Here is a 24,107-nt window from a genome sequence, read left to right as displayed (position 1 = left end):
CAGTTCAGGGCAGGATTATCTCTCATCTTATATTACCTATCTTATCTCACTCTAAGATGTAGCCACTCTAGGCTACTCTTAATGTTAATACCCCACCTGCCTCCCCCTCCTATGCTGGCCTGTATTGGGCCACTACCTTCCCCTAGCCTCCGCAGTACCTCAGATCCCTGATTGATGTCTCCTCCCCTCCTACATACTTGTAGCTGCCCACTCTGTCTGTCTTGGGGGAGCAAGCAGCAAAGAGTTAACCTGCCTACCTGGCTGCCACTGCTGCATTCTGGGTGGGCTCCGCCCAGAGAAGAGCAGGAGTCTGGCAAAAATAAGTGGAGGTGCTCATTCTCTTATAAAGCAGTAAAAGCATGCTTGCATTGCTTTATAAGATTATTTGATCACTTGTTACTTAAAAGAAAAAGAAAAAACAAGGTACAGGCCACCATTTTTATAAGCCAATTAATTACAGTGTTTTCAAAGAAACGGCCATGGAACATATCAACAGGTGGGGAAAAAGAAACCTGATACTTTGATGCAAACACGGGAAAGGGAACAAAAATATGTATTTAAAATAAAAAGTACAGAAGTCTTTCTGAGGGGTAACAGTAGGGTAGGGATTGGCAATATTTTTGGGCAGCATGCCAAAAACACCCACAACCTCGACTGTAAGATATTGCCATGTTGAGGCAGATGGCAGGGAAGCTGTGAGGGAGCCAATCCTTGTTGTGACAGAGTAGTCCTGGCCCCTTCCATGCTGTCCACCACAAGGCATGCATGCAATGAAAAATGCCTTCACATGCCGCACTCTGTATTGTGGGTTGGGAGTGAGGGGCAATAGCAGGGCTGAAGTGGGGAGGGAGCTGTGGGGAGGGAGTGAGGGGCAGGGGCAGGGCATGGGCATATCGCTGTCCCCCACAATCATATTCTTCCTGCCTCTGACAGGTGTCCTCATTTTTGAAACTGGAAATATGGTGGTAACCCTACGTAACAGAGACCAGAGATAGAGCTTCAGATAAGATCCCCTTCACACTCTAAGGGGCCTCAATCTAGTGATTCATAAACCAATTTGGAAAGTAGCACTGAGAATGGGGTGAGGGTCACTGGATCTGTCATGCATATTTAGTGTCTTTGGCACACACCACACACCTGTAAAGGAAACCTGACTTGACATGTTTTATGAACTTGTGGAGGGCATGAGGATGCCATTTTGATCAAGGAGACCTATTTATCTAACCACTATGAATCTCATCTCCAGCAAACAACTGCTAGAAAAATCATAATCTCATTAATTTATATTTTATATGGAAACATTTTAATTTTTCCTTTCTGTGGGAGTGAAAGTATAATGTGAATGTTTTTATACTGTTTAAAAAAAAAAAAATCACCATAGCTATGGTCTGCCTTGTATTTAAAGATGGAGCCACTGTCAGCTGATAGCACTTTCTGACCTACACAGAAACAGTCAAAATTGTTACCTTTCTTTCATATTGTTTTTTCATACTCCTGAATTGTTGATCCCATTGTTTGTTCACCTCCAGTAGCTGTAATTAGCAATCAGTGATCCTCAGTCAACAAAATTTACTTACAATGCATTTTTAGATAAAAACAAACTACTAGCCAAGTTGTTCAACATCACCTCATTAACTTGCGTTGGGGAAATGAAAGTTCAAAGGTTGCAAACTTTTGTGGCATATCTGCCAATTCTTTGCTATTTTTCACCCATAGTGCAGTCAAGGTGCAGTGAATCTGGGTTCACGAAGTGATATTTGCATCACACAGACGCATGGCAAACAGCAGGTCATTCATGGTTAGTAATGCAAATGCCAACCTACCACTCCCATGCAGATTCTTATTAAAGCCATCCCACGCTTTTCCTTATCTACAGTTCAATTAAGTCAAATAAGCATGTTAATAACATCTGTGCACCTTTAAACTAGATGTTTTTATGTAGCCAAATTATACAGAAGTACTTTTGATGGTTCATGTAAGTAAGGCAAGCAAAAATTGGGTCTCATTATACACATAAACAGCATATAAAAATTTAGCAGTAGGATTAATGCTGGCATATTTTTATGGTACATATGTAAAAAAAAAGTTCCCATTTCTTTCTAGTTAGCTTCACAGTAAGCCATTTGTTTCAGTTCAGCTACAATCTGTGTCAATCTAATAGGTTATATTATAATATATTATAAGTAATTTTTAGAATTTTAAAGGGAGACTTAAAATTACCTCTTGTCTCTGTCTTTCCAATGAAATGATCTGTTGTTCAAGAGTATCTGTGGATGTGCTCTTCTTTTCTGTTAGCAATAAACACTTCAAATAAGGAGAGAGAAAAGGACATTTAAAAATAAGTCCTCCCAAATTATGCTAATTTACATCTAACGTACAGTCTGCTTACACTCTGCTCTAAAGCTGGAAAAGGATATCACCTTTGTACCACCATAAATGTTTAATGGCAACACATAGTGAAAGCAAATAGACATCCATGCCCTTTATCATGTCACAAATGCCTTCATTTTTTGCCACAACAAAAAAAAGACAGCAATAGTTTGTGCCATGTTTTCACAATGGATGTCTATTTGCTTTATGGCAGCAGTGGTTGGACAGCCTGAATCTGTCTGCGCTCTGCAGGTACCCTGGGCAGGCCCCGGCTGCATACTCTTCAAGCCACAGGACTGCCTGCCTGGCTTACCCTCTTCCATAGATGTGCTCCCAGAATCTCCAGGGTGCCTCTTGATAAGTTGGGAACCCCAGCTTTCCCACTTACAGAGAGGAGTCCCAGAGATTCCCAGGAGTGTGTCCCAGTTCATGGGGAACAGGACAATGGACAACGAGTATTTCACCCAACGAAGTGGATCAGATGATCCACTTAATTAGGCAATGTCTAGTTATATCTTAAAGCAGCTATAGTGTATATGTATGTTAGGGCCCACTGAAATCTGGGATACCTGCTTATACCAGATAAGGTTGCAACTCACTGAGCACATCTACATATTCAACTAATGTGACCAAATAAACTCCAGTGCAATTTGAGTCAGAGTGAACTAATCTGTCTTTACAGCAGAGTATAAGCAGACTGGTAGATGTAATTTTTCTATTGCTAATCAACATCACTGTCTACACATGTATTTAAGCGCAGTAATTCACTCCGCTGTTAGAAAGTACTTGTGTCTGCTGGGACTGTCCGATAGCACTGTCAATTAGTCTACACCGGCCCAATTGCCACGCACATGTAGACGGTGATGCTTTACTGTGCAGTAAATTAGTCTACTACTCAGAAAAGCACACATGTAGACATGCCCATTGTGAAATTTGACTGCATTACAGATTAAATATTTAGATAGCAGTTTACATAAAGAATACTTTCTTTTTACTAGTTAAGTTGATATTCTATTTTTTTAATCTTACAAGTATGTTTTGCCTCTTAAAACAATAGGATTTGGATTCTAGGCTGCAAACCACTCTAGGCACAGTAATAAGCATGAAACATCCCAATCATTAATGATCACTAGTATGACAGTATAGTTAGCACCTGGATGATGCCTGGCAATAAGTGTTTGTGGGACTAGACAAATAATAATGGTCTGGCACAATGGGTTTAAAAAGGTACTGCAGAAAAGAACAGCAAGTTATTTATATCCATTATGGTATTAGGTTAATCTGTCATTATTCAAATATTTTTAAGGTGTATTTTTCTTCAGAAGAAGTTTCAACTAAATCTTCATTTTTATATTGCTAACCAAACAACAGTCATTTCCAAAAAAAAAAGCTATCAGAGATTCTCCTGATAAACTATGATGTACACTGGATACTAGGGCCCGTTCCACTTTGACTTCTGTTTCGATGTTTCAGTGGAACAGTATTTAATTTTGAGTTTCATTTCATTTTGAAAGCACTGCTCCATTTCATTTCATCGAAACTGTTTTGCTGTTTCGATGTTGTCTTGATGTTTTGCCCATAGGCTGTTCTGCACCCAGCACCGGGAAGATCAGTGTTGCCACTGGCCCCAACTGGCAGCACCAGCCTCCTGTCATTCAGCATGCAGATCAGGGACCTGCACCCGTGGGAGGAGTCCGGCACAGCCCCGCAGCCCTCCTGGGGGTGTGGGCAGGCCCCCAATCTGCCTGCCAGATGACAGGAACCTGCTGCTGCCAGCTGGGACTGGCAATTAAGCCATGTAAGCCTGGCTTCAAAACTCAAAACGTTTCAACACTTCCAAAACATTTTGAGTGCCCTTGTTTCATTTCAAAGCTGTTTTGAAGGCTTTAATTTCATTTCGATTTCACTGTTTCGAGCTCAAAACGCATTGTAACAGCTTCAAAATGAAGCACCGGGAGAAATCTCACACAACCATACTAGATACTTTGGATAAGAGAACTGTAATTGAAACATGTATCATATGCCATCTGGCACACGGCATGTTACCCCAGGTGGGGTAGGGGAGGTGGGGGGGAGCCTTATCTGGGGTCTTGCGGGGCTCCTGGGACTGCAGCAATGGCAGTCCTACTGCATGGATCCTGGCCAGCATCCAGTGTGTGGCTCTGGCCAGTCAGGCTCTGGTTTTGAGCAGCGTGCGCTACCTCCGTGTGCGCTGCTTTGCTTAGCTTTTTTTTGATGCAGGTATTTTTGATCCATGGATATTCAGGTGTCAAAAAAACCCATGCTGCTTCCTAGCAGTGTGGAGAACAGCTGAATGTGTGGTATGTAGTGCCACAGACGAGTCTGCAGTGCCATATACTGCACAGACATGCTTTTCTGGACACGGCTTTAAATAACCTAGTTAGAAAACCCAAGGACATTTTCAGTCAGTACTGTGAGAAGCTGTAAAACTGAAGTACTTAAGTTCTTGAATCTTCAGAGTCCAATTTCTCTCTTCAGTTTAGAGAATTCAGTCAGCCACCAACCAAGAACTTCTCAAAAGTAAACTACTTGTTCCTTTTAGTAATATTTACATGTTAGCATTGTATTTGGTGCTGCCAAAAAATTGTTCAGCAAAAACCCCCGATAATATATTATGGCTCTCTCACTATCTTTGTGCATGAAAACAATTCCATTTGGGTGCATGGGTGTTTCCTTTGTTTATAAATCACTCTTATTTTTCTGCTCTCCAGAGTTATGTATGATAGTTGCTATACCTATCAGGAAGAGTACATTACAGTAATCATGCAATATTTTCAAGGTATGTTTGGCTTTATAAGCAAATAATGAAAAACAATGAGACTAAATCTACTCTAATTGACACCAGTGGAGTCTGAAGTACTTTATCTGAAAAAGCTGGATTTACTTTAAAATTACATTTATGAATCGGGCAATGGGATTTGCCTTTCATTCTTTTGCAATTGCATTTCTTCTGGAAATAATAGACTATTCAACTTTATCTGGTTAACAACAACAGCCTCACAGGTTCATTCTCACACTTGTGAAAGAAAAACAAAAAGATCAAACTTACAGCACAATAAGGGCATTCCTGAAAATATAATAATTCTGTAAAATATATATTATGTGAGCACTAACATTTGCAACATAAGTAGGAGTAGTTTAATAGTTCACTGTATTAGCTTAAATCTAGAAGCATCCTATACTCATGCCAATTTTACACTACTGTTGCTCTTGAGGTGCCAAAGCACTCAGATGCTAATACAACACAGGGCTTAGTAACCTTCCTGCCTAACTTTAAGGATTTGGGATCCCACACTGAGATCATGGAACTATCATTATGTTTCAGTGTTCTCAGGATCTGAGCCTTCAACATCTGAGTGTGACTATTCCCATCTATGTGTTATAAGCTTACTACTATATAGTACAGAAGCTGCTTACGGTTCATTTTCTTAAGATTCACTTAAAAAAAATATATATATATACATATATATATATATATATATATCAGTAAAACACACTATTTACCTAAAATGATGTATAATATTACCCTATAGATTAAAACCTTCAGACAAAACTATTTTAATATCTGTGTATGACTGCAATGGTTCATCGACAAAATGATATACTTTAATCTCTTCTTGTAAGCTGCCCCGAGCCTTTTGTTGGGAAAAGAAGCATATAAATCAAGTAAATAAATGTCAACTAGTTTAAATATTTCCATTAAACAACATATCACTGGTACTGGTTCCCATTAGACTTACCCTGGACTGCTGTGCCGAACTTTCCATGCTGCTTATGCTCGTCTCTGCCCATAAAAGAGGACCTCTGACATCAGTTTTGCTGCAAGTCTTGAAATCAAGACAAGGAAATAAATTGTATACCTCTATCCAACAAATGGGGGCGGAAATTCATTAACTTTCATTCATTATCCACCCAGAAGAACCTCACACCTCTGTGGCAGAGCAATATAGAATAAGAGATAGGTGACAGAACTCTGATTTTAACATTTTCCCCCTTCAAAACAGGGGCTTCCCAGAATGTCTAAAGCACGTTGTCTGTGACTAATACATGAAGCAGTACAGTTTTATATATATGTAAATTGCAATTCCCTCTGTTACTGGCTAAGCTACCAGAGGAAGTTGCACAGATGAGGAAAGGAAGAGTATTTTTTTTCACAAAATAGCACCAGGGACTGGGCATTCTTTTCCTAGGAACAAATGTATCAGTTTCTAGTCGGAACCAAGCCCTTTTCCTTGCCTGAGTATAAAATTTTCTGACATGACATAAAGACTTACTGTATTTGCTTATGTCAGAAAAAAATTGTGAGTCATGCTTAATGACAAGTACCAACCATGCTTGTAAAAAAAATAAAACACGATGGGAAGGAAACTCCTATACAAAAAGCAGTATATACAATGAAACATGCATTGTGGTTAACTGTTTTAAGCTTGGTAAGCCAAGCTTGCTTTTCTTGAAATATAGTCCTACGCCAGGGAAGAACTAAAGAACAAAAAGGCGGATTTTCTTCTTGCCTTTTTCCTTACTTCCAAGTTTTGGGGACTTGTTTGGATATCTAAATGTGAATATGCACAAGTTTGTACATACTGGCCTCAACCTCTATGCCATAGTTTCTTTCCCATCTGAAAAGGGGATAACAATACTTAAGTACCCTCACATATGAGCTAAATGTTTCTCTGGGGATTTCACATCCTAGAATGGAATGGTGTGTACAGAAGCTGCTTTTTTGCCATTTAAAGCTCTTTATTTATTGCCATGATTTAACAGAAGTGTACATCTTTACAGCACTTTAAAATGGGTACTTTAAAAATGCACCCTTGTTAAATGGGGTATTACATTTGAAACGGTGTATTTGATAGTACTTTTGCAGCCTACAGTGCTTTAAATAACTTCTGCACACTGATCAAAGTTCTGACTGGGGAGGAGCCCCAGGAGGCTATAAAGCCTCCTAGCCTGGAAAGTCCAGGGAGACTCAGAAGACTGCCCCTGCTCCCTCCCACCCGAAACACTGCACATCTGCCATGTTTAAGAGCATTGTCATTTTATAGTACTATAAAAAGTTCTCTAAATTACAGAATTGTAAGATGTGCACGGAGCACCAGGGAAATACAAAATATGACTATTAAAATCTTCACATTCAGAATAATGGTGGATTGAAAAGAAAAAGTTAAAGGACTTATATACTTGAGATGTGGGAAGATATCCAAATTTCTCACAAGGAATCAATGAAAAGTTATAATATAAAATTTTATTGAAAAGAACATAACTACTTGTCCAAAACCTGTAAATTTAATCAGAAAAGAAATACGTCTAAAATGATTTGTTGCAAAACTGACTTGAGAAGTCTGCTTGGTAAATTATAAGTAAACAATTTCTGTATTATAGAAGCTCAATCTCCACTTGGCTGAAATGGAGCTTCCACAAAAAGCAAATGCACTTTATGTACACTTTTCTCCCTTCATTTGTGTGTGTGCATGGAGGGAATAGGAGATGCTCTGTTTACTAGGGCATGCCGTGGAGTAACTAGGAACAATGGCCACAAACCGACAAAGAGCAGATTTAGGTTGGACATTAGAAAGAGCTTCTTCACAGTCAGGGTTGCCAGAATCTGGAATGGGCTTCCAATGGAGGTGATACTCTCCGCTACTCTGGGGGTCTTGAAGAGGAAACTGGACAAGCACCTAGCTGACCACAGCACTCTTGGCTGTCTGGGGCAGGGGGGTCAGACTCAATGACCTACTGAGGTCCCTTCCAACCCTAACATCTATAAATCTATGAAATTTATTTTTAGACTAAGATTCAGGCTCATAGTTACAGAGAGATGCTGTATTGGTGAAAATTTTAAAATAGTCTCAGCAGTACATTTTTATCATGGGGTCTTGGATAGATGATCACCGACACACTAGATCCAGAAAATACAGAATGACAGGCATCATGTAAATTGTTGCATTTCCTTAACTTTTTGCCCAAGTAGTAATTCTTAGAATTGCAATTACAGGGTGCCGATGGACATGCAGCTCCCTGCTGTAACTCATGGCGCTTTGCAGGAAGCAAATCTGCTGATCAGCTGGAAGGCAAGAACTGCGGTTTTAAATGAGTTGTCCAGGTCCAGGAATGTGCTGCAAATGGCAACCTGCTGTCTGAGAAGCCACCCGTGCCACAATGGAGCTGAAAGAGTCACGGTGCCAGAAGAGGGAGTTTATACATAATGTCAAAGACTGCTTGGGATCCAGCTATGACACCCCCGCATGGTGACTGTTCTTGTCCTGAGCCAGAGTGGTGTGGCAGGCTGCCACCCACCACCACCCACCATGGAGAGCCCCAGTCCAGGGACTCCTCCCTGGGATGGCATGCTCAAGAGTCCCATGACAGGTTTACCTGGATGGTGGCCGTGGGACAATGTTCCACACTGCACATTGATTGGGAGATGCTAGGGTGTGGGGGAGCCCCAGAACAGGAGATATGGTGGGTGACAGCCATTGACCTGGCCCAAGGAGCCAGGAGGTGTCCAGTGGGGGTGCACTCTGGGGAGCAGCATTGGGGAAGGGGAGGGGGTCCAGGCTGCCCAAGACCCAATGCTGGGGCCAGCACTGACTACACCCACCTTCCAGAGCTATCTCACTATCCCCAGGTGCTGGTGGTCACCAGCATAGGTGCAGGGCCTCAAAGAGGCTCCAGGCCAGTCCTGGAAGCGGGGTGGAAGTGTTCAGAATGGAGGGGGGCAGCCCACCAGTGGAAGTCACTCTGGGCACAGGCTCCACTGCAGCAAGGTGGCACAGCGTCTGTGAAAATAAGCAGCCCCTTGGGCTTGGGTCAAAGGTCCAGAATGGGCTACAACTTTTTTCTTTATTATGCAGACAAAAAGTTTGCCAGCCACAACATTTAATTAAACCAAGGGATGGCAGTTTCAGAACGCAGCATTCCCTCTACTACCCCAAGGTTTGGTGGTTTGTTAAGCTGAGCCCGTATGGCTGCCCAACTCCCGTCTCCCCCCTTAGTTGCCTGGTGCAGCTAGAGATGGAGAGACAGGAATCACAAACAGTAGGTTACCATTTTGGACTAAATCCTGTCTCCTCTTAGTTGTATTAGCCCCTCCAAACAAAGCAAGCAGGATTAGGCCCTGCACTGAGGATAGGCATAATGTCACGGATATGGTGGGGGTGGGAGAAAGTTGGTAAAAAAGTCAGGCTAAAAATACCATTTTCACAGAAACGTCACAAGAAATTGCAGTACACATAAGTATTACTGATCTGTCCAAACACTGTACACCATTTTGGAATTGTTAAGGCATGTCCCACATAGACACATGTGCAAGCACATACAAGCACACACACATGCAATCAGCAGATATAATCTACTTTGTTTCCAAGAAGAGATTACACAGAAACCTCTTTGTTTGTCACACTGTTATCAACCCAATCCACATACAGCAGCAGTTTAGTAATGAAACCACTTGCCTATCATGACTGATAACAGTAGGTCACCTGAAAATCTGACAAGTTTAATATATTATTAAATAACAAAATATTCTGAAAGTATGAGAAGGGGGAAAATGCATGCCCTTACTACCTAATAAGAGTCTTCTGCTTATGGAAAACTCATCCCTCAGACAGAGGAATAGGCAGCAGCCAACTTGTGAAAACGTTACAGAGCTGTAAAAGCCAACAATTTAATTGCGAAATTCCTGTTCTGTGGAAAGAAGAAACACCACAGCAGCCTCTAAGTGAAGCAGGCAGAACAGTGTAATATATTCATTGTATAAGCATGAAAACCTCCAACTTTGCAATTGATTGGTATTTTTTTATCAAAGGACCTCAAAGTGCTTTACAAAAGTGGGTAATATCCTCATTTTACACATAGGGAAATAGTGATTGATTGCCTACAGTCACACAATGAGTCAGGGACAGGTCAGGGTGTAAACCACATATCTCGTATGCTCATGATTTACCCATCTTTCTGTCTGAGATGGCATTCATCCTCAGGACATAAAAAAAGGTAAAGGTGGCATTGCGCTGGCTGCCTGTGGAGAGTAGAAAAAAATATTTTTTCCAACTAAAAATTGTCGAATTATTCAAGGCAAGAAACAGATCACTTGAAGGAGAGGTGATATCCCCAGACAAATCATTCTTTTTATAATCTCCCAGTGCATCATGTCAAATCTGTTACACTCTTGCATACTCTTGTAGGCTCATGGAAACAAGCTCTGCCTTTATCTGTGTTATACATATGCTGAACTCATGAACTGATGATAAACGTGCTGCATGCTGATAAGGCAGCAACTAAATGATTCCCAATTCAAAGTGCATGCCTGTTTCTCAGATTATTGTTTTGTTAGAACAAGGATGAACGTATTGGAGTTTGCATCAATTAGGTCACAAAAATTCCTTAAAAGCTGGGCAAACAGTAATATACTGGCTAAACTCAGCTCATAACAACTTAATGAACATTTCCCATTTTAAGGCTTGATGAGACTGCTGGAATCTACTGACAGGATGAGGGTTCATCCACCAGTGGGGGCCTATGGCAACATTAGGTCCTAACTGATCCTACCTCTCTCCACCAACTCATCTGCTAGAACTGGCCAAAATCTTTCAAATTTCATTATTTTAATTAAACAGTTTTTGGTGAAAATTATGCATATCAACCAAAAGAAAAAAGGTTTTGCTGAAAACTTTTTTGTGGGTTTTGACTTGCTACAGATTTAGCCCTAGTTTCCAGATTTGATGAAAAGGTAAACAATTTTTTTAAAGTGTGTGTGTTAAATCAGTGCTATCTTCTGCCAGTACCTGAGCTATGCGTCAGGCTGGGTATCATTAGAAGTGGTGACACAATATACCAAATAAAGTAAGGTATTGAGAAATTCATAAATTCCAGGGCAGAAGTCATATAAAAAACCTATCTTAGTCAGAAGAGACCAATCCAGAACTCCAAGGTGGCTGAGAAAGAATATTTTAAAGATCTCATTTAGAAAAATTGCCCAATCCCTCAAAAGTCTGAAATTCCATAATCAGGTAAGGGCTGACACTTTAGTTCTTCAAGGTTCTTTAAATCCCCAAACCAAGGTAAAGTAAGTGGTCCCATCTGTCTACAGATAGAATGGGAAGGTAAGGTCTGTTGCTGTTCTGCAATGGGACAAGCAGATGATCCCAAAGAGGAGTCTTCTTAAAAAGGGCTGAGGAGCAGCATGAGGAAGGTGAGACTCATATTAGAGAACAAAAGGAGAGAGAGTCTGCGCTTCCTCTGCCTTACCATTAATAGTCTCATTCTAAAGGTTATATCCATATCCATATGATTTGAGAGCTTACATTTATTATTAAAACAATGAAATAGAAAGGTTCCACAAACCAGTGTTTCTGTACATGTCTATATATTTATTACTCATCAAGTTCACTGACCAACATTAATATTAGTTTTTAAATATTTTCTTCCTCTATTTTGTTCAAGTATTCAGCAAACTCAGCTAACAACAAAATGACCGTCAAAGAGGTTACCAAGACTCAGAATTCAGAAACCCCATGCACACAGGACAGACATCACTAAGACTTCCTTTCACTTTCTTGATCTGAAACATCGCTCTCTCCCACAGGGATTTTAATCAAGATATGACAACATACTAACCATGTCAGGCACCGTTCCCCCCCTTGCTTCAAGAGTCTGTGGTTAGTTCTAATGTAGCCTCAGAACAGTGGGTGGACCAAGCAAACTTTCTTCAGTGAATTCTGCTGTCCTTACACTTCAGCTTATTTTCTTGTAGGAGAAACAAAAATAAATCCTAAGGGCTCCTATACACATGCAGGGAGCCTGCTCCAACGTGCTGGAAATCCAGACTTGATTAATCGAGTCTGCTGGAGCATGGAAATTAACACACTCCAGCAGACTCACGTGTATCAGCATCCCCGCACTGAAAACTGGCAGTGGGGCACTTTGAACTCAAGCTTTTTCTTTTTGTAAAGGTAGCAAAAACAATGCTAATCTGCTCAGTAAAAATTGTAGTTGCAATCTAACAACTTGCTTGTGACCTCACCTCTGTTTATTTTATTCCTATTCCTTAAATGGACAGTTATCTTCAATAGGGTACTCTGAGAAGATACTCCACAATATTGCATGGGGAGGGTGCAGATTTGATGACCTAATAGGACTTCTTCATTTTTTACTTCTCCAATTTTCATGACCATATAAAGCCACATCAAAATCTGCAGGAAACTCATGTTACTTTTTATATTCTAAAGTAAACAGATGGATGGAGTTCCCAATGACACTCATGCTCTTCACAGGTTTTAGGACAAAAGCTCAGGTTTTTCTCCTTTAATGTAACTGAGCTTTTTATCATTTCATTTCTATTACACCTCTTCCCTTCCCGCCATGTCTTTTCAGACTTTCTCCTTCTGCATATATTCATTCTCTCTCCCCCAACAAGAACAGCAAGCCCTGCTGTTGGATTCTGACATACAATGGTGGCAGTCAACTTACATCAATATAATTTTGTTTTTCTGTTTGTTTGAAAACAGTCTGGAAAGCAATGGGAAACTGAACTGAGAAACTGTGTGGCCTCAGTGGATTATGTGGAATTAACATAAAGACTTCCCCCTTCAGTTAGCTATTGCAAAACTAATAACCAAGAATTTTTATTCCCCTTTTCAGATAACTGAAAGTGGTTTCATATTTCTTGCTAACCTGAGTTTCACCTTCAGGTTATCTTTTTTTTCTAATTACATGTATGTATCATATGTTGTCTTATCTACACAAATCATTTTGTTCCACTGTAACTTTAATATTCATTTAAAGGATACCCTTTTGAAACCTAACTGATCAAACTATGAAAAAAGACACAATGGGCCTATCTACATGATACTACTGTGCTCATTACTGCACATTTATTTAGTACTTGTATTAGCAAGTTCTAAATAAATGTGCAGTAATTGGAGTTACCACATAGCAGTGCCACCAAATGTCTTTTAAGTGATTAGCACTGTCCATGGTGTGACACACTACTGTGCGATGTTATTCAGCTACTACTCAGTATAGTGTGTAGATACTCACAGTAAGGATCAATCCTGCACCACAGAGATGCATTCGTTGACTCTATATAGCACTCATTCTCTAATGTCTGTGTCATGGGGCAGGGTGCACAAGCAGCCATGATCCCTTTAGCACCCCTGCCGTGCCAAGTAGGGTGACTCAGCACCCTCTGTCTTGCCCGCCACGTCTTGATCTTAAATAGTTCTAAGGGAGGCTGCCTTATTGTCCCCTTGGACACAGTGCCCAAGTATATCCCATCCCCTATCCTGGGTGTACTAACCTGGTGCACCTCAGCCTTCTGGGCTATGCGTGCCTCCAACCTCCCCTTTAGCACACCCCAAGCCTCGCAGCTGTACTGGACATTCTTGTGTCGTATGCTTGCCCCTTCCTGGGGTCTCTCAATACGTGCACTCCCTCTCTCTGGGGTCCCTCCATATGTGCGCCCAATATACTTGCCCCTCACAGGCTTCTGTTCACCTTCTCGCCCTTTTCCGGGCTTCTAGTCGCGCACTCGGTCCTCTCCAGCCTCTAATCGCACACTCGGCTCTGTCAAGCCTCGCCCTCTCTGGGGCCTGTGCTCGCGCTTCTCGTGCTCCTCGCCCTCTCTGGGGCCTGTGCTCGCGCTTCTCGCGCTCCTCGCCCTCCCTGGGGCCTGTGCTCGCGCTTCTCGGGCGCCCACCCACACTGAGGCCTTCTATGCCCGACTCAGGCTTCCCAAGGTTGGGGCTCAGGTGGCCTTAGCTTTACCTGGCCCCCAGACCCAGCTTCTTGGGCCTACACGCACTGGGCAAAATACCGCCCCCCCCCCACGGGGCTGGGGTCACGACACCCCACAACGTCACGCCTCTCTCCAGCGCTTACCCGCAGTGCCAGCTCCAGCACCCATCACTGTGCCCTCCCAGGGCACCCAGGAACCCCCCCACTCCACTGGGGAGCTCCTAATGAGGCCTCCTCCATCCGCTACAGCTTTACCCGGTCCTCCAGTTTTATACAAACATCCCAATACCAAAGCAAAGCTACCAGCCAACCAACTCTAACTCAGAATAAGCCTATCGGCTATAACATAGGATCCAGGCCCACCTGGCCCCCTTGCAAATGCGTCTCAGTCAGGGTTCTCTCCACCCTCACCATGGTACGGCCCCTTAGGTGCTCAGGCTGCACCGCTCATCTCTGCTCTGCTGGGCTCTTCTGCAGAGCCCCTGCACCTCAGGCTGCCAGAAGGGAACTGCTGCTAGGCTGTGGCCTGGGCTGTTTATAAAGGCCTGGCCCTGCCCCTTTCTGGTCATGTGACCAGCCTGGCTGCTCCAGCAACCAACACCTGTGCTATCTTAGGGAGCTTCAACAGCCCTTATTCCTAATGTCAGTAGCAGGCACCCTCATGCCCTGCTACAGTCTGATTCACAATTACCATGTATTTTCCTTATTAACAAGTACTGAGATATAACCTGTCATATACCTTTCCTTTCCCTTGCTTCATTATCTATGCCTTGTACATATCTGGACATGTCAAGATTGTACAAAATCATCATTTATGTTTATTATTGCCTACACTACTGTAATTAAGTATAAAGTTTAGCTTAATACAAATCATATTTAAGAAAAATATTTAACAAAGTTGGCCAAGATTTTCAAAACTATCTGGCAAAATCCTTAATGATGTGGTGAAAGACCTTAATTTTTAGAAAGTACTGAGCCCTCACTGTCTGAAAGCTAGGCCTTGCTAAGTATTATAAATAGAGCACTTACAGGTACTTAAAATCATAAGCAACTTTTGAAAATCTTGGCCATTCATTAATTAAGAAATTAAATGAAAGGCCTTTTAAATGTTTGGCTAGATAATAGACAATCTCTTTTTGGTGATAAAGACATCAAGTACAATAAAAAAACCCATAAATTTAAATTTATGACTCCTAATTCATCTTGTGCTTACAGTCAGATTTCTCTTGTAGAATAATAATGTTCAATAGCAGAACTTCATAAATCATATTTACTCTAAGATTGTTTAAATTAAAAAATGGTAGCTTGTGGCTAGTTGTTTGGGGTTTTTTGTACTGTTCCTTCACCAAAATACTTTTAACACTTTTATTTTGAATAAGTATTTTAATATGAATATTTTACTTCTACAGATGTATTGTAACACGTCCTATAGATGTGATATCCATATAAGTAAATGTTTAAAATATTAATAAAATATTAATATGCTGATATGAAAAGACACTATAATTAAAGAATACCAGATACTGCTACCTGGTATTACAGTAGGGTCATTCCAGCTGGGGAATAAAATCACTCCTTAAAAAGCAAAGTGTGTGACTGCCTGTCTGCACTTCATCTCTGGCATTCATACTCAACTCACACAGAAAAATACATAAGAAGGGAATCTTCTTTCATAAAAATGTGTGCGTCAAACTCACCTTTTTGATGTCTGTATGAATGTTCATTCAGAAACTTGAAATGCTCTTGTATGTACATGTGATTGGGTAAAAGTATGTTCCTCAGCAGATGGATCATAGGTGTATGGGCACCAAATAAAAGATTTGGTTTCATCAGGGTAGGTGTGGCACAGTGCAAAGGTTCTGCTTCAGGCTTTTCTTCATTCATTTTTTTTTGTTGATTCCAGAGGGATTAATCACACAAATATAGTGGTTCATATATCTAAATGTCTGCAAAGTCTGGCCCTTGGGAGGTAAATACCATGCATAATGATACTATGGAGCAGAAAGGCTGTAAAGCAAAAGTGCCAAATAGAAATATGCAAGAATGAGAAACATTAAGGAGACCTGGAAATTTGGTATATATCACATTGTATATATTTTGATAAATCAGTGTTTTCTTTTTTTATAATATCCAGCGGCAAACTGCTATGATCCATTTGCTCAGGAATATCTTTTTCATCTTGTGAACATAGCTTCTGTAATTTTTTAATCTCTGTTACCAATTATTGATAGCCACCCACCATACTTCTTGATATCTAAGCCAGTCTTCCATTCCTACGTAAATGCAAAAAACTGAATAGTTCAGTATGAGTAATGTTTTGCTGAATATGTAAAAATAGATGTTTATAATTATAATATAATATGTAAACTTCAGGGAGGGAGAAGATTCTTATGGCAACCGAAGGGGACAAAGTTCAAGTCTGTCTTTTAACTTCCTGTGTCAGCTAGAACAAGTTACCTAGACCAAGTTATCTACAATGTCACCAAGAACAAGTTACAAGGCCCATCTTCCCTCGTCACTCCCTTCCCCCCACAAGCAATAAGGCATAATGATTTTTCTGTGTATTATAATAAAACTCAATTTCAAAGGTAATGAATAAGGTTTAGGTTATTTTATACTCAAAGTCTACTATGCTATATAAATGCAACAGGCCCTATATCCACATATGTGTGTGCATGTATTCCATGTTATAGTAGGACTGAAATTTTGTTGTAGCCGTGATGGGCCAGGAAATGTATAAGAGATGAGGTTTTAGGATTTCTTGTGATATCTTTTATTGAATCAACTGTATAGCTGGGGGAACTGTTGAACAAGCAGTTCAGGCATCAAGCAACCTGAGGAACAGCAACCTGAGGATGCCCAAAAGTTTGCCCAACAGCTCTCCCAGCAAAACACCTAGTCCAATAAAACATATGACAAGAAATCCTTGCTTCTTATGCATGTATGTATACTAGGGCTGCCAATCGACATTAATATTTACGATAAATGCATTAATTGGCTCTTCTGCTAATTTTTTTAATACATTAATCATTCATTTGGTTTTGGAGCCTGAGCCTGTGCCTCTGCTGCCATCACTGCTGCCTCCAGACTGCCCAGCAGGGCAGTGGTGGCAATGCATAGAACCACAGGGCAGCCCAGGCACAGGCTTCAGGCGACTGTAGCAGGAAGGTGAGAGGCGGGGGGGAGAATGCATACAGACGCACAAATGAGCAGCTAAAACATACATGTGGCCAGGAACTCAGTCTGGCAGCTTGTAGAGAAGCACCAAGCAGGTAAGTCTGTGGTGGGGAAGGAGTGGGGGGGAGAGGGAAAGGGAAGCAGGGCAGATCAAGCCCCTCACAGTGAGGGAGAGAGTGGGGCAGGGGCAAATGGGGCCCTGGGGTCAAAGCAGGTCATGGGACGGAGCTGTGGGTGGCTCATCTAGGGATGTGGGAGGGGTGGAGCTCCCAGCTGCTGTGTGCATCCCTGAGGGGAGCATGGTAGCATTTGTCCCCTGGATTTGTGTGTGGGGCAGAGGCAGGCTGCCCACTGCAGGCTGGTGCTCTGAGCCCTGCTGCTTTTGCCCTGGGAGCTGCATGACACCATGTTGTGCTTCCTGCCATCGGGAAGGCAGGGGATGCGTAGCATAGCCAATGTGCAGCTCCCAGGGCAAAAGCAGCAGGGCACAGAGCCCCAGCCTACAGTAGGCAGCCTACCTCCATTCCATGGACAAATCTCAGGGGTGGGGAGCCATACCCCTCCCGGTGCCCCTGGATGACCCACCCACAGCTCCATCCTGCTCCCCACCCAGGCCCCAAGGCCCCACTTACTCCCTCACCATGGGGGCCTCAATCTGCCCTCCTGCCCCTTCCCCACCATGAACTTACCTGCTGGGAATTTACCTACATGTCACTGGGATTCATTCCTGTAGGGTTACCATATTTTGTTTAAAAAAAAGTGGACACCTTTGGTGGGGAAGAAGCAGTGATATGCCCATGCCCTGCCCTCACTCCCAAGCCACAGCCCCCCAGTCCCAACCCCGCTACTGTCCCTCACACCTGACTCACAATACCGCACCCCCCCAGACCATGCGGGTGCCCTCACTCCCAACCCACAGCCCTCAAGTCCCAGCTGCTGCCCCTCACTCCTGACCCACACTACCCACATCCTTCCAGGGCAGGCGGGGACCCCCACCTCCCTGAGCGCCAACCCTCCCCCACACACACCCACAGCCCTCCATACCTTCACAAATTCCCCACACACACATAACCCACAACCATACAAAGTACCTGCATAATTTTGCATAATTCTGAGTTTTTAGCTGATTAAAATCATGATTCATTGCAACTAATTTTTTTAAATCTTACAACTAATTGTGATCAATTTTTTAAATCATTTGACATCCCTAAATACACATGATATAAGCAGTGTAACTATGTCTACAGAAGCCTTGATTTAACCTCTTTCCTCCATATGCAATTTATACTAATTTAGTATATGGTAGGTTTGAAGATTGGGTTTAAGTAGATATCAGTGGGAAAAGAGTGATAGGAAAAAAGTTCACAAACACTGGAAAATTTTTCACAATAGAACTCACACTTTTTGTCCAGTTCTAGGCAAAAGGAGCATCAGTAAGTAGAAAAGAGTCTAAGTTAAGGTAATGTATTTAATTCATAACCCCTGCCACAGCACTTTTGAGTTTAGTCCTTGGTGTGTATGGATAAAAAGTCTATCTAGTTTACCTGTGCAAATCAAAAACCATGGGCATGAATATTCTATCTGGCCAACATATGGACTGGCCACATGGCCAGCAGTCTGAGCTTTTTTCAAATTAGAAAATGATTATGCATGTTTTCCATGCATTCCTTGAACCCTTAAACACCCTTTAAAGTCGCTGAGAATCTATGTTCTCATACAAGATAGTGAAGATAAAAAGTAAGATGTTTTTCATAGGGCTTCAAAGACTTAGGTGGAATACAATAAGATCTGTGCCCCAGGAGTCTAGAAAATGTATCATTGACAATAATCAGTGACAAACTAGTATAGGGGCAGTGATCAGGGTTTGAAGGGGTTCTTAAAGTCCATAGTACAACTAGGGCTGGGCAAAGGAACTCACCCAGGGCACTGATTAGCAAGGAGATCTTCCTCTTCCCCCCACCCCACTCCATCTCTGCTCTTGCCCTCAGTGCCTTCGCAGCAGCAGGGGAAACCCTGTGCTGCCTCTGCCTAACCACAGAGGTTGGGCAGTGCAGCCTTGCACTGAACAATGTATCTGGGGTCTGGGGAGCAAGTTCCTCCTCCCACACCCTGGGATTTCATTGAGTGCCCTATGCTACTGCTTAAAGTCCAGCTGATTCATGCTGAAGATCCGTATTCTCTTTTCTTTCTCAACCCTTAATTACATTCTTTCATGAAGAAAACTTAGTTTACATAAATGTAAAAGGGAACAAAACTAAGGGAATTTGTATAATACCCTTCCAGAAAATAATCACAAAGTGCACTGGGGTTAGAATTGGTCAGTGTGCTGTATGTGATTTGTATTTTTCCCATCAAACAAATAAAAAAAAAAAAAATCACAGGCATTTGCAAGACAATACCTGGGCCAACTGACTTGTCTAAAAAGATGCACAGTGCCATAGAGGAAGTATAAGATAAATTTTTGTTATAGTTATAGCTTTCGTACTATCCCTCAGCAAAGGATTTTCCCCTATTTCAAATAGATACTGACCCCTCATTTACACAAACTGACATTCAGTGACCCATACTACTGAAAAATATTTATTTCTAAAAAGTTTTCTCATTTTGACAAACCTCTCTCTCTCATTATATCCAACATGCAAACCCAGCCCAAAATGTGTAAGTGACCTGCACTACAAATTGTGGGACCTTGTCATAATTGTCAGTTTGGTTACCGAATACCAAATAAATATGCAACCTAGTAAAAAAGCTGTTTCCTTAAAATAAACCAGCAAACAATTTTCATTTTGACAGTCCTACATTTGAAACAAACAGAGCTTGTCCTTCCAACCATGAATAAAACCATAACATACTGCAAAGATAAATACCTGAAATGTATGCAGTTGCTTACGGGGGAGGGGAGGAGGGAAACCAATTCTGCAGTATTTCAAGTGAAATCTCATATGTAATTCAAGTGAATCACATATGAAAGGATGTGGGGTGAGTGCTATATTTCTTTTCTGTTCTCTTTCCTCAGAATCTCTATTTACATTTTGCTATTGGAAAGAGACCACATTTGGGGTTCGGATGTTCCCAGCAGCAACGTCTCGTTTGAAGCTTGGTATATTAGATGAATTGCTAATTCTACTTTATGCTGTTCTCTGTGGTGCTTCTTTTGTTTCATGGTTCTTTTTTATTTGTTGGGTTCTGGCACTAGTTTTTCCTCATTTCTGTGAATTTCAAGCAACTCTTTTTTGTGATGAATTCTGATCCCATGGCTCTAACTGTGACATTTTCCCTTAGGCTTATTAGAGTTCTGTTTTAGGTTTCCTTAGGCAATGAGTCATTCTGGAAGTGGTGGTTTCCATGTGAAAATAGATGCATGTCATGACAATCATCTCTTCTTTCACCTTCTTGTTAATTTCTTACATAAATGCTTAGGGTTTCTTTCTTTCAGCCACATCCTTTTCTTCCTGATGGAGTCATAAATGAAGGTGTCTGGGTTCCTCATTCCCCTTCAGGTGGCTCATATGAAGTTTAATCATCTCTGTACTCAGTTCCAGCTGCCCTGCCCTAACTTTTTCTTTCCTGATTGCAGAAAAGGGAAAAAAACCTCTCCTTTCCCACTGCCTGTTGGAGACAATTTAGCATTTCATTGGAGAGAAAAAAGTATAACACAGGGCTGTCAAACATATATCCTGTGGGCTGGATTCAGCCCATGGAGAGGTATGATCCATCCTGTGGGTCATTGGACATACCCCAGGGAGAGCCTGCTCCTGCACTGCATGCAAAATATGGCCTAGACATGGTGTAACACAAGCTGTATGCAGCACAGAAGGCCATTATGGGGCACAGCCCTATCTATGCCACTTGGTTGATACATTTTGGCCCTCAAACAAGCCCATTGAAACTTATCTGGCTCTCACAGGTGAATGAGTCTGCCCTTGATGTCACCCAGCACTTCCCCCCCCCATCAGATCTACATTCTTATTTCTCCATATGCTTTCTGTCTCCTCCCATCACACAAGGTGGATTCAATTTTGTCATCCCTTTCCTACCCATTCACTTTTACACCATTGAACTTGGCTTCAGGGTATTTTTATGTTGCATATCTGTGAGTGTCATCGCTACCCAAGAAGGCCCAACTGGCCAATCAAAATTCCTTTGGATGTTCAACATCTTTATCTGGGCTCTTTACATCTCTGCAGACAAACTGTCTTCTCACTCAAGCACTTCCCTCAAGTAACAGGAACTGGCTGCGTAAGAGAAAATGTATGGCATGTTCATTCCATCATTTCAGCAATCAAGGAAGTGCACATGTCTGTACCCCAGGGAACATCCCCTTGATACTCTTCCCTTGCAGGCAAGCTATTGCAAAAGAAAATATTGTTTACCTTCAGGGAACATGAAGTTCTTTTGCTGAGTGCACTCCCTTGGGCAACAGACTTCTCATGTGGTTGTGAAGCCATGCTCTTCTCTATCAGATTTCTTATTTCATCATCAAGCTCTATGCTTTCACACCTGGTTAGAAGGAAATAATAATGTTTAGCTCCAAAGCTCACAAATAAGAACTTGGAGAGTGGGGAAAAGTTCGTGTTTATCGCCTTCATTACATGGCAAAATACATGAAACAGCCAAGTATTTTCCTGTCACCTCCAGTCTCCACCACCCTGGCACAGAAGAACAAAACCCAGCTCTGGAATTTCAGAATCATAAATAGAACAGATTAACCGTACTGAAAAAGAGATTTTTTCTTCCTAAAATTTTTTTTCTAAATGCCTTTTTTTCTAAATGCATTTTCTGGAAGATCAGTACCCATATTAACTTTTTTTCCCATCTTCATATGAAATATTTTGTGGCTTTTTTACATTATTTCACAAACTCTAGGTAGAACATTAACATAAATATTTTAAATGGCTAGGAAAATTGTTTATCCAAAATCATACTTTCAGTCAATAGACATTTTTAAATGTTTGACAATGTTTTGATAGCTAGATGGATAGATCTATCTACCTATCAAAACATTGTCAAACTTATTTAAAAATGTCTATTGACTGAAAACATCTATATCTATAGATATAGATATTTTAATCATTTTTTTCAATGTCAGTTGTCAAAATGAACATTCTCTTTTCCTGTTTTTTAACATAAAAATAGGTTTTCCTTACTGAACCTTGTGTATATTTATAGAAAAATGCTTCCATTTTAAGGATTTTTGTTTCTCAATAGCAAGAAGTATTTAGTGATTTTGGGTGGTCAGTCCAAGGTATGTTAAAAGGATTTAATTTCCAGAGAATGAATGCCCAACACTTCTGAAATTCAGATTTCTTTAAGATGTGAAAATCACATACTCGGAACCAATAAGTTTTCAAAATTGAGGACTTCATTTTCACTATCTTATCTTGACTCCAAACACAAGTTAACCAAAGGAAAAAGATAACCCTTCCAGCAGAAATCAGTTCAAGAGGCATAGCTTTAAAATAAACTGGAAATGCAAATGACATGAGCAAAATGATGCAGCAGTATAGTGCAAGGTTTAAGATCCAAACTTAATACCTTCTCTATTTCAGGGATGCTCAAGATGGAAAAATATTTAATCTGTGAGTTTTCTTTCTTTCAGTTTATATAAAAGCTCCAAACTTTTAAGAGCAAGTTATCTAATAAAATATCTCAATCTTTCACATTAAAATAAAGGGAAGGTGGATTTTGGACAGATACAAAGATAAAGTTATTTTAATTTTGCACTTTTACAGCTGGGGACTAGGAGTAAAATATTTCTTCCTTCCCCAGAGAATAGGTAAACCTCAAAAGTTTTGATTTGGTAGGTTGTCCTGTAATCAAAACCTGACATTGGGAATTAGACATCTTTAAGTTCTAACCCCAGAATTACTATTAGCTCACGTTGTATCATTAACTAATGACACATTGCATGAACTCGAAGAGTAGCAAAATTTTTCCATGAATTACTGTAACTGATAATTTTCAGCATTTTTGACAGTGAAATATTTCCTCACTCAAAATTAAATTGTCACTCAGGATGGGCAAGTTTCAATTACAACAACAGGATTAAACTTAAGGTCTGGTATTTTGAGATGCTCTGGACTGAAAATCAGAAACTATTCCACTAAAAACGGGATTCCTCTTCCTATTTCCCCATGGGATCTTGTATCTTTTCTAGTCCTCGAAAGTTCCAAGATATCAGATTTTCCACTCATAACATTTTGTGTGCAGAAACTTTTATAACTCAGTCGGGTTTTTTGGTCTGTAAAATCAGCAGATTGGGTTAAAAGAAAATGCACAGAATCCATCTTAAGAAAGTACTCTTTCTTCATAACTAGTTTTTTTGGCCATAATTCCCATTAACATGAAAGGGGTAGCAATTTCAACAAAGTTTTCTTTGGTGCTTACTCATATTATCCACATAATAGGTTGGTAAACTAACAGTCTATAAGCTGTTTAGTATATCCTTGTATAAAAACTGTTCCCATAGCTCCCAATCCCAGTAAGCCTCTGCTTTAAAGCTGACACTGTACTTATGTGCTTGAAAGAGCTGCTTCGATAATTCAGAATTCTAATCACCATTGCACTCCACCATTGTATTTCAATTAAATAGTATTGGGTTTAGGGAAGTAATAAAGCTAATTAATTTACATCTTCTAAAACCAACGTAAAATGTTGCTATTTTGCAAACAGCACATCTGATTCATACCAATTCTTCCTAGTAAAATTTTAATTCATATAGATATTTACTGTACATTTCCTCATATGTAGTCAAAGAAACTGAATGCTTGTACAGAAGTTATAAAAAAGGCTGAAGGGGAACTTGA

At 40.9% G+C, this 24,107-nt stretch overlaps 1 protein-coding gene across 1 annotated transcript in view; it reads right to left on the bottom strand.

The window, feature by feature from the left end:
- TNIP3 (TNFAIP3 interacting protein 3) overlaps nt 1-21,798 on the bottom strand; it is a 61,202-nt gene extending 39,404 nt beyond the window's left edge. The window contains exons 1-4 of the mRNA XM_019533958.1: nt 21,675-21,798; nt 6,132-6,218; nt 2,221-2,304; nt 1,467-1,532 (exon numbers count right to left, since the gene is read on the bottom strand). Coding sequence (XP_019389503.1) covers nt 1,467-1,532; nt 2,221-2,304; nt 6,132-6,218; nt 21,675-21,749 — 312 coding nt within the window. The 5' untranslated portion in view covers nt 21,750-21,798. The remainder of the gene's footprint in view (nt 1-1,466; nt 1,533-2,220; nt 2,305-6,131; nt 6,219-21,674) is intronic.
- Between the last annotated feature and the right edge of the window lie 2,309 nt (nt 21,799-24,107).

Source organism: Crocodylus porosus, unplaced genomic scaffold (genome assembly GCF_001723895.1).
Source record: "Crocodylus porosus isolate Cpor-Errol unplaced genomic scaffold, CroPor_comp1, whole genome shotgun sequence".
In the NCBI taxonomy this organism is placed as follows: Eukaryota; Metazoa; Chordata; order Crocodylia; family Crocodylidae; genus Crocodylus; species Crocodylus porosus.
This window is presented reverse-complemented; position numbering and strand designations above follow the sequence as displayed.